The 11,676-nt window shown below is 41.4% G+C and overlaps 1 protein-coding gene across 1 annotated transcript; it reads right to left on the reverse strand.

Annotated features, from left to right (window-relative positions):
* Window positions 1–50: 50 nt before the first annotated feature.
* On the reverse strand, window positions 51–10,773 carry nxf1b (nuclear RNA export factor 1b). Its single transcript, XM_072661613.1, has 22 exons — window positions 10,516–10,773; window positions 8,493–8,724; window positions 7,847–7,920; window positions 7,716–7,810; window positions 7,457–7,540; window positions 6,951–7,055; window positions 6,705–6,785; window positions 5,858–5,927; window positions 5,200–5,288; window positions 4,958–5,065; window positions 4,749–4,858; window positions 2,151–2,187; window positions 1,923–1,994; window positions 1,750–1,805; window positions 1,548–1,655; window positions 1,393–1,451; window positions 1,146–1,261; window positions 1,018–1,060; window positions 847–919; window positions 546–728; window positions 323–383; window positions 51–200 (listed from the first exon to the last, which is right to left on the reverse strand). The coding sequence occupies exons 1-22, from the start codon at window positions 10,547–10,549 to the stop codon at window positions 159–161; spliced, it is 1,932 nt and encodes a 643-aa protein (XP_072517714.1). The 5' UTR covers window positions 10,550–10,773; the 3' UTR covers window positions 51–158.
* Window positions 10,774–11,676: the final 903 nt, after the last annotated feature.

Consider the following 11,676-nt stretch of genomic DNA (forward strand, 5'->3'; position numbering starts at 1 on the left):
AGCCGGTACACTGTGTGTAAAGTCTTGGGGGGAATAAACAGCACCAAAAATAATTAAATCAGTATTTTAATAATTACATCGGCTACAAAGAGGTCTCTCAAAGCAACATTCTTATGCTCACATTAGGACAAAACAATATTTAAAAAAACAAAACAGATTTAGGAGTTTATGAAAGCAACTTCTGGGATCTTTCCCTGGACCTGGTGGGATTGGAGAAAAAAAACAAAACAAAACACAAATCTTAGCAAAGCACAGGGAAATTAAACACATTTACTCTTCTACAGGAATCCACACAATGTCATAAACTGAAATGTCATGGTACCTTTAGGTCTGTAAAAATCTGAGCAGCTCTGTCAAAATCCCAGTCATTGTCTTGGAGGCACCTACAAAACAACGACTCCAATTAACACTGTTTAACACTCCAATCTGCAGCAGTCTGAAGTTACTACCACCTTATAAGCTAAATTTTAAAGTGTGTGAAAATTTACCATGAATTTGTTAGGACCCTACTAATAGCTATGTGGTTAAGTGCTCACTGTACTTACTTCTGAGACCACTCCAGATTCATGCCAGACTTCTGGGAGAAAGCAGTGAGCATTTCCTGTTGTGTGGCAGAGAGTGTGGGCACAGGGCTGCTGGAGGGGGTCGGGGCTGGGGCCACAAATGCTCGCCGTATCTCTTCCGTTGTGGCATTCCGGATAAACATCTCGTCGTTCACAATACACAGGCTAAAAACAAGAGATGGTTTGAATGAACAGCCGCACACATCAAGGCTATATGCAAATCTAGCTATTATGGTAGGTAAACTTTTTAAATCCTGCAAAAGATATAACAGAAGGCTCTTACGTTCCATTTCCAGGAGACACAGCAATGAACACTCGAGAGAAAGCTCTGTACGAGTCTCTGGATTTGCCTTCCACTTGAGGAGAGAGGGGGGGAAATGCCAAACTTAGAAACTGAAATTCACACTATTAATGTAATTTTAATTTACAAATGAAAAATAAAAACGTAAAATACCTTCTCTGAATACCCCACTGACCGTAAATGACAATAGTGTGTTCTGGGAAAAGGAGAAAAGGCGAATTAGAGCCAGGCAACCAAATAATCAGTGGAAGCTATTCTCTATTATGGTAGAATTCACTTACAGTGTAGGTGTTGATGTCGACATTAAAAGAGGCAATATCATGGTTAGTCTTGGGGAGCTCGTTTAGAAATGCAACCACATTCAATCTTGTGTGCTTCAGCAAGCGAAACCGTGTAGCTAAAGGGACAAAATATGATCTCTGTTAGGATTCAGGTACTGAAGGCTGGATACAGGTTTACTCAGGATAAGACAAAACAAAAAACAGTCTTTTAACACATTCATGCCAAGGAGAGTCACTGGAGACTTACTGGAATCTCTCACTCGTTTGAGGTTGCGGCTGTCTTTCTGGTAATCTCCCAAACTGCATCTATAAGAAGAAATAAAGGTGAGCAAATCAGTTTAAGTGTGGAAAGAAAAGCACTATGTGACAACTGGACAGCAGGAAGGAAGCTGTGTACTGTACTTTGAGGGGTTCTGCATGGAGAAGGGAATGATGAGTGAGAAAGTCGCTCCATCATGATAGGCATCAAGCAGGGGCTGTCTGTCGGAGGAGTCATAAATAGTGTAATACCTAAAAAAGGAGATGCACAGAAATGATTAGTTTCAGTCAGACAACCCAGACTCTGATTCAACCAAGGCTAAAAACTGCACTGCTAGAAACTTACTGTTGCAGGAAGCATAGGATGAGGCTCTTGAGTTCTTCTGAACAAAAGTAACTTGGCTGTTTAAAAAATATATATAAAAGAAAAAAGTAACATTAGATACTGCCAACAAACCCCTTTTAAACATGAATTTGCACAATGGATGAATGCAATGTACATATGTGAAGTGATATTACCTTGCATGGGGGCAATACTGGAGGGGCAACCTCCAAGTCAAAGCCAATGGGAGGAGGAAGATCATGTCCATCCTGTGGTGTAGAAGGAGAACAACGGAAAGGTGAGATACACCAGATTAATAAAGAAACATGAGACAAACTAGCAAATAAGGTCAGGCTCTATTGTGTGCAACTAACAAAGCCACTGACAATTGTGTGGGACATAAACCAGTAATGCATGGGGCCTACCAGTTTGAGCAGTCTGGGGAACCTCTCCCGTATGGCACTGTCCAACAATCACAAAGACAGAAGAAGAAAAGAGAATGTCCATTATACAGACAGAACACTAAAGAACTCCCCCTCCCAGTGCCAGTGCCCACACACAGCCACATACCCCAGCATTGCATTCACCACAGTGGCCTGAACAGAAACATTGGACATACAAAATGTATATATATTTATTTATATATATTTTTTACACACAATAAGTGAGGTGCCAACAAATGTAGGACTTTTGATTTAATTAGATATGCTTACATGATTTACCACTGCCAAATAATCATTCCTCATCTTTCAGGAACTGAGAAATTCTGAGATACAAAACATCTGACAGGAACATGGTACTCACCCCTTCGACAATACTCACCACCGGCCCCCCTACACGCCGAAACACACTGACACACGCAGGCTCTGAGAGGTAGGTGTGGGTGGGGGGGGGGTGAAAGGGAGTGTGTGTGGTGGTTGGTTGTGAACACTCACACCAGCTGGACAAGGTCAGTACTTTCAGGCGCATAGGGAGTGGACTGAACTCTCAGGGGCCGTGGTGAGTTGAGTTTGACATGCCATTACTGGTTAACTGTGAACTGCCGGCTTTATCAAGTATGAGTGGTATTCAAGGTATTCTTTGTTGAAATGCTGCAAGGTGGGCGTTTGACAGTTAAACCAGTAAAGCTGGGCACAAATAGAATTACTTAAAATCAATTACATGGTTGATGTGCTGTCTTTTAAATGTTACTTATTATGTGACTTATTCCTTGTGCTACATACTCCTCACTTATACTTTACAATACATGATGTACGGGACAACTGCCTTTCCAATTTTTATTATTAGAAGCATCTAAGTCGGAAACAGGTTGTTAGAAACAAGGGCTGAAAAAAAATTAAGCATTGGAGCAGAAGTATAAGAAAAAGACAGGTGAGGACATTGCAAAAGGGTGGAACAATAAGAAGAATTAAAAGCAATGCAGCTGGACCCAGAGTTTCTTTACAGCATACTGCTAATGCTAACAATAACACTGCAAATGCAGACAACAGACAAAGGGTCTCAAACCCACCTAATAAATTTGGACCCTACCATTACACTTAAAAATGGCAGGGTTTTCTTTCATAACAAGGATTTAACTAGACTTTTTTTTACAAGCCTATTTCCCTATGTCTAATTAGGATCGAACCTAGAGGAACCTACTGGAACTTGAGAACTTGATAGTTATTGTGATCCTGAGAACATGACCTCAAAGCTCATGTTGTTCCTCAGTACAGAAACAGCCCAGAAAGAGAGCATATCGCTTTTTGGAGTTTGTTTTCCAGCTTTATGCACCAAACCCCTCAGTGAGGCTTTTAAGGTCACATTGTTGCTGAGCACTGCATGGCTTGGGGGCTTTTCTTAAAAACCTGCTCCCTCTGCTCCACCACCCAAGAGACTTCCTCTTGGCAACGACAGAAATCCACGTTTTTCTCCTCTTCTTTGCTTCTTTTTAGTGACACTCAGCACTTGTTCTACATCGCATGCTGTGGCCAGTTTTGCGGCTGTGCCTGCCTTAGGTTGTCCCTGGTTCAAGGTGGGATCTTACCCGTCTTTGGCTAACCAGCCTTCCTCACTGGCCACCAGCAGTCACCCAGATTTATGCCCAACCCAATGGGAGGTGGGAGTGTGTGTGGGGGGGGTGAATGAGGTGACACCATCACAGAGTGGTAGAGAAAGCATGAGCACTTCAGAGTGCATAATCTTCTGAGATTTGACCTTTCCTTCTCCTCTAGAGTCAGCTTAGAACCTATGCTCTCAGGGTAAAGAGGCATTGGGCATTCTCAGTGGTCATATGCGTTTTTATCTTGCTTCCCGAAGAATCTCAAAGAGCTGCAGATGGCATGGACCCAAGTAAGGGTCTTCAAGTGAACTAAATGTTTTCACCAACACTATAGCTGAGAGTATATGAGCAGTAATCTGTAAAGAAAACAACAGGGCCAATAGCACTACTGGGGAAGCACACAGAAAATTATGAAAAAGAAAAAAAACAGCAGACAGAAAACGCAGAAAAATGGACTCAGACCATGTTCCTTTACCTGACCGACATAGCTTTATCGAAAAGGTCATGATATCTAGCACAGTTTACATGTAAATTTGTGGTCAAATTAATAACTACATTCGGTCGTACACGGATTCTACATAAACAAACCTCTGGGTCTTTTGGGCGTCTTGCGTCACAGTTGCGACCGCCAGACACACAGCCTTACTCACAAACCAGATTAGTTGGACACAACAGACCTACAGATATTTGAAACATACCCTATGGCTCTGTGAAACAGCTGTTACAGCTGTTAGTGTTTTGTAGCTATTTAGTGCAATGACACAGGAAGACATGGGACATTTACTCCACCAGTCTCTAAATAAGGCTCCATCTGCACTCCATGTAATGCTCTGATTGCTTCAGGGATCTGATTGCTGATTCAACTGCAGGGAGGCATACAATGTGTGCGCACACTGATCCAGACACATACATACATCCACCCACCCATCTCTCATTCAGCCTCTCTTACATGATTTCTGAGAACGAGACAAAAACGACTTACCTAATGTAGTCGGCCTGGTCCTTAAAGTGACCACACAAGGGGTTACTGTCCAGTGACAACTCCACCAGCTTAAGGCCCTTCAGTTTGTCCAGCTCTCTCTCAGTCTTTAACTACAGAGGACAGAACGGAAAGCACATATCAAAGGAAACACAAATTTTAGACACTCAAACTGTGAAAAGAAAAGCTTTTTAGACTGTTGCATTTCATACCTCATTGTGAGAGAGATTCAGAATCTTCAAATTGGGGACTTTGCTGACAATGTCTGCCAGGTCATCCAGCTTGTACAACCTGTTGTTGCTTAGATTTAAACAAACCAGCTGTGGATAGGGGAGAAAGATCACATTCTTAATGCAACATTCATGGTCCAAATATTCAGATATGCTTTTTATTTATTTTACGTAACAATTCTTCAAAAAAAAAAGAAAAAAAAAAAAAAAAAAAAAAAGTGTACCTCAGGGATGTTTTCTCCAATGATTTTGATGACTGCCTGCATGGAGTTTTTCCTGTTCAGCGTAACCTCAATATTCTGGGAAACCAAGTCTGATACAGGGGAAAAACAACAAAGGGCAAAGCAATGACATTAGATACACAAATATAAATGGTCTCAAAACAAACCTCTCTCTCACTTACTCACTCACACACGTTTGAGAGAGTGTCTATTATATACACAATCAGACATGGTATCATAACTTATAATTTCATTATATTTACATATTTTCTCTCAAGTAATGCACATTTATGCTGTAATGCAAAATAGATAAATAAAACTGTCATTTTGCATTGTGGTCAATTTTATTATGGATGGAGCAATAATATGTTTGTTTGATCATTATTTTTTTCCCCCAATAACTTCCTTTTCCTCCTTCGCCTGTAAAACTGCTAATTTAGAGATACAAATGAATTTGAATATTGTTTAGATTGCCTTAAAGGCTACTGGTCAAATAAAATATTTCCACCAAATTCATAATAAATGACTAAAGCAGCCTGCACTTCTTATACTTTGAAATTTCAGGCAAAGTTCTGGCATAACAATTCTTGCAATCTGTAATAGTATAACATTATGAACCAATTTCTATACAGTTTTGATAACACTCAAAAAAAGGGCCTACCTGGATCCACTCTTATGTTGTTCAAATCAAGGGCCTGTTGTGATCCATCAAAGCGTTTGGACATGCATTGCTATTGAAAAGGGGGGAAAAAATAAAGTGTTAACTCCAGCAAGTCACTGGAAAATGACCAGTGGCAAGACAAAGGGACAAGCCACTACACCTGCCACAAGAATTTGACTACTGGTAAATGCAAAGATAACCTCATGGCAGCTATTGGACAACTGACTTCTGCTTCACAGTGAAGTGACTGTTTCAAATGACGACAGGAACAAGATGTAAAGAGAGGTTTAATTCATTAGTTTGAAGGCAGATATGAATCCCTCAAGTCATGCGATCAATATTTAATTTTTTTTAATCTTCGCCTCAAGAAATGCAAGTGCTCCACAGTTTCGGCGACACTGCACTGAGTAACATACTCCAGAAATATGAGGTCAGCTTGTCAAGCTATCCAGATAGTAACTCCAGCATTCACAGTCATTCTTCTGTCCTTTTCAGCGTCCTTGAGCAGTGCGCCAGGAGAGTGTTTTTTCACAGCTCAATATAATAAACAAGTACAGAATCCCGTCTCTTCCCTGATGCACATACACTTGTCCAAGATGACAACAAAGAACAGGGACAAATAAGTCAGCTTTCATCATCATCCGCCATTTTGGAGAGGAAGAGCCCGAGGAGAGCAGTCATAAGGTAGTAATGAGACCTTGTAGGATTTGTGCATTGTAAAACTTGATTCCCACGCAACATCTTCATGTTCCCCCTTGAGAACCACATTATGTGCCCCCCCTGTTAATGAGTCTTACTCAAACGAAAATGTTTCAAAATGTGTTAACCTTTTCCATCACCCACTCACCTTAAGGTGCTCAAGGTCTTCTGGCTTTAGATCTTGGTGGGTAAAGTTGGGTGGCGGACAGGGGTTCGTCAACACTGTTACCTAGTTAGATTTCAACAGATGCGGAAAATGACAGTTCTCATGAATTAACAGTACATAACGTACATCCCTAAACAGAGCTTTGTATTTTCTTATCATATTTGAAGACCTTAATGCTTCATATTAGCTCTTGGCAACACTTATGCAAATACATCTACAAAACATTACCTTATAACCATCCTTGTCTGTAATTTTTCTTGATACTTTCTGCAACGCACTTGCCGTGGCACCATCATCAATGTAGAAAAGTGCTCTATTGCCATCTACATGGTACTGTTAAGATAGGAAAAAACACAAAGTGTGCATTTAAGCCAAACAGATAGATGAACTCTAGAGGATATATTCATGCCAGAAACAGATCTCATGATGCATTGCTAGCAAAGGTGGCAACCCAGGGGGCATTTCCCCTCCTTCTCTTGCACAACAGCTGGGGAAGTTGCCATCAGGGAGGAGCTTCCTTTGTTCATGCCATGAAATGTAATTTCCCTGTTTTAGAGGTCAGAGCTCAAATGTGCTTTTGTGGTCATTATTTAATCAGTCAGTAAATAAGACTGAATTTATATTCTGTATGCAGCACAACCACTAGGGGGCCTGTAGACGGAGGCTACAGGGGCTCGTAAAAACAAATTAATTTAAACTTGTATTACATCTGGCTAAAACAGCAGCTTACTTACATTGACTGCATTGAACGGCATGGAGCATACACTCTGGAGAGCAGAGATAAGCCACTGTTTGTCGTATTTTTTCCCATGGGGAATCTGCAGGGAGACAAATTTCAAATGTATATTAAAAAAAAAAAACATCCATCACACTCAACAGTGCACCCACTCTATATGCAAGAGGGACATCAATAAAAAAACATGAATAATTAATAGTTGTTTTTTTAATAATAATAAAAAAGAAATAAAAGCAAGCAGTTGATTATGTACTCACGATAATCTTGGACCAGCCCTTACGGACCCCTCCTCCTCCTCCATCTCCACCACCACCACCTCGTCCTCCTCGACTCCTGTGGTTACCAGCATCTCCTCCGCCGCCACCGCCGCCGCCACCACCACCACCACCACCGCCGCCACCTCCTCCTCCTCCTCCTCCTCTACGGCCATCACGCCGATTTTGTGGCCGCCCGTAGGGATTACTACCCAGAAATAAAAGGAATACTTACATTTTATTCAATTCATTACATTTGAATATCAAGCATGCTCTCATAAGCGAAATATGCCCTTCATAAGACAGTAATGTTGGAATACTTCTACTAAGCCCATTAACCATAAAAGTTGGGACAGAGTTGCATTATAGCAAATGCACAAACAAGGTTTTGACATGACCAAGACGATATGCAAGTCCTATTGTTGTGGCAACTGTATAATCTTATTGCTCCTGGGAAATTCTGAGGAGGTGACAAAAACACCACCAGTAGCTTTCACATTCATCCTCTACCTTCACCTTTCCCCTTTCATCTCCTTCCTCTGATAACTTTGTCTTCACCCTCCCCCGACCACAGCCTTTTTCACTTTCCTTCTCTTGCTTCTTTCCCCTCACCCCAGGGTATTTAAACCCTGAAAGTCTGTGAACATTAGACGGGATAAGGCCAGACTAAGATGTGCCTGTGCACAATTATCTATCTGCATATGGAAAGAGAGGAAAAAAAATCCCACTACAGACTTGGAATAAAAAAAAGAAAGGAAAATAAATAAAACCCATTCTCACAATCTTCGCTGTGATCCCCCATCATATGAGTCATCAGTCATGGCTATGTCTCCATCAGTATCCTCAAGTCTGGATCTGGGACCACTTCCACCTCCACCTCCACCTCCACCTCCTCCTCCATGACCTCCCCGGTGCCTCGGTCTTGGGACCTGGTCACTGTAGAGAGGTGCTCTAAAAGGTCCCCTGCCTTTCCTGTGGCGGTGCTTGGGCCCACCGACACGATCATCATGTTCTGAAACATAAAAAAAACAAAACAAGTGAGTCAACTCAATGGATACACAAACATGAACACTCACTCTTTAACTGCTTAAACTAGAAGAAAACCAGCAGACAAACTCATGTACTCCTGACCTAGAAACCAAGTGACAGACTGTTAACTGAAGTTTTACTTCTGCGAGCGCACTGAACACCTAACGCTTACTGTGCTCATGCAACAGCCAACTATCTGTTTCCTGTTGTGAATGCTCGAGAATTCTGCACAATACTGTAGATCTGTATAGCAGGATCTACAATGTCCAAATACACAGCACTGAACAAAATCAGGAGTACCATTTACAGAAGCTCAAGTAAAAATGACAACTAAATAAATTTTTTGTCTACTAGGAAACCACAGTTAGCTGTTCATTAATATTATTAGATATTAACGAACTATGATGAACTGTCACATTTTCGACAATGATACAATATCAATAATCAGGGATTTTACATCTCTCATACCCCTTGTCTTCACTACAACTTCCATTCTTTAGGAGTACTGCACCCAAAGGAAAACCATCTCCAAAGCCGCACCTCACAATCCACGCATTCAATAAAGGCACAGACTCGGGAGGGCTGTTCAGAATCAGCAGAATCGGTTGCTTTCCTCAGTAAAAACTTCATGATCGCCTCCAAATCCTTCAAAGCAGTCAGCCCACTGTAGAAGAGTGGACAGAAAAAACAGTGGATGGTTTTCCAGAGATGACACGAGAGTGGAGCGAGCCGTTCCACTGACTGGGCAGTTTTGGTGGTCAACCAAGTCTTTCGTAGTGGTTAGTAGGGCCATCTCCTCCACCAGGTCTTCCATAGCTATTTGTAGTCCCATCTTCTCCAACCAGTCTTCCATAGATTTTATGAATCCCATCTTCTCTGTACCTTTTAAATCATATTTTGAGCTCCAGTTTCCTCCCCTCTTACTTTTCTAGGACTTTGCCATTCATTACGCACATGGAGCATCTCCTATCGAACCTCCTCGGAAACATATGGGGGAAAAAATTCAACATATTGGTGATTTTACCAGACAAACGCAGGCTTCTGGACCACCATAAAGTAATTAGATACTAGTGTTTAGCTCCCCAACACCGAGGTCCCTCCACAGCCGTCCTTTAAGCTCATTTACACGTGGTTTTCTCACTTAACTTCAAGAATGATCCCTGTAATTGGTCAAGTTTCTTTAAAAGCACAGACCCACGACCTTACTGAAACGTACAACACAGAGACCTAGTCCTGATGCAGTAGATGCAGTGCTGGGTCCATCTTTCATTAGCTAGCTAGGCTCACGTTTACACTCTGAAAGCGAAAGTTCCCACAGCCAGCTGTAACAATGTGGTCGCCTTTATGCGGGACCCGACCTCAGTTTTAGTGCACTTTAGTGGGTAATAGCTAGCAAGCAAGGGCAGGTAATCAGTCAGTTGATTTGTTTTCGTGCTGCCTTTCTGAAAATAAGTCCAGATTATGGAGTATAGGCGGCTATCCAGCTGCTTATCGGCGCACAGCTCGCTAGCACTAGTTAGCTAGCACTAGTTAGCTAGCACTAGTTAGCGAGCGAGCTAGCACAAGCTAAGCAGCAGCTAACGAGGCCGAGCTGGACAGCTGTCTAACGTTAACGCCAACACCGAGACAAATACATCTTCACTGCAGCTCCCAAAAACTGAGAAATATGAACCTGCTCTGTAGGTAGTAGCTGACCAGTTAGACAACTAACTGGGCCTTAACTAAGCAGCTAATGCTAGCAGACCTGCTGAGCAGCATAGCTGTATTCACTCACCGTTGTAGTATCGAGGCTCGTCTGCTGTCGCCATCTTATCTACGTTTAATTAGAAGCCAACTTAGGCCACTGAGTTTTAAGAAAGCAGTAAAAAGCTGAATGTAGTTTTGATGATTTCCTTTGCAGTTATTGATGAAGAGAAAATACGGGATCGTTAAATAAGATAAAATAGCCTTTAGGCAAGCTTTGCCACAAGGCAGCAGACAGTCGCTTTGTTTTCTACTAGTGTCCTTTTTCGCCAAACGTCACGGCGCACTGCGCATGCTCCCCGCAGTACCCCCTCCCTCCCCCCTTCTCTTGTTGCGTGGTGGCGCGCTCTCGCCTCACACCGCCGCCTGCTGGCCGACACCGGAGGAGACCTATGACGAAGAAGGCAGAGAGGAAAGCGGTAACGGCGGGTCTCAGGTCAGAGTCAGCTCAGTTGGCTCGGCTCACGAAGAGCTGAATCAATGGGTCCCCAAACAGACACATAAATCTCTCCAGTCTGTGGCTCTGAGATATGACCCCTGATTATTTAGTTTGGCCTGTCTTTTGACTGTAAATTATTTATATGGTATTGTTTAATATTGTGTTTGTGAGTAAGAAATACACACATGAAATCTAACTACAATGAACTAGCTAGCTAGTGTTTTATAAAACAAAAATATTGATATAGATAGATAAATAGATGGTATATTGGTAGAAACAATAAAGACCAACAGATAGAGATAAAGAAATATAGAAATAATAGGGTTAGACAGATAGACAGACAGACAGACAGACAGATAGATAGATAGATAGATAGATAGCTATACAGACAGATAGATAGATATACAAATAGATAGATAGATAGATAGATAGTTAGATAGATATACAGACAGATATACAGACAGACAGATAGATAGATAGATATATAGATAGATATACAGATAGATAGATAGATAGATGATAGATAGATGATAGATAGATAGATAGATAGATAGATAGATATACAGATAGATAGATAGATAGATAGATGATAGATAGATAGATAGATGATAGATAGATAGATAGATGATAGATAGATAGATAGATAGATAGATAGATAGATAGATAGATAGATAGATAGATAGATAGATATACAGATAGATAGATAGATAGATAGATGATAGATAGATAGATAGATGATAGATAGATAGATAG

The sequence above is a fragment of the Salminus brasiliensis genome, chromosome 18 (assembly GCF_030463535.1).
Source record: "Salminus brasiliensis chromosome 18, fSalBra1.hap2, whole genome shotgun sequence".
In the NCBI taxonomy this organism is placed as follows: Eukaryota; Metazoa; Chordata; class Actinopteri; order Characiformes; family Bryconidae; genus Salminus; species Salminus brasiliensis.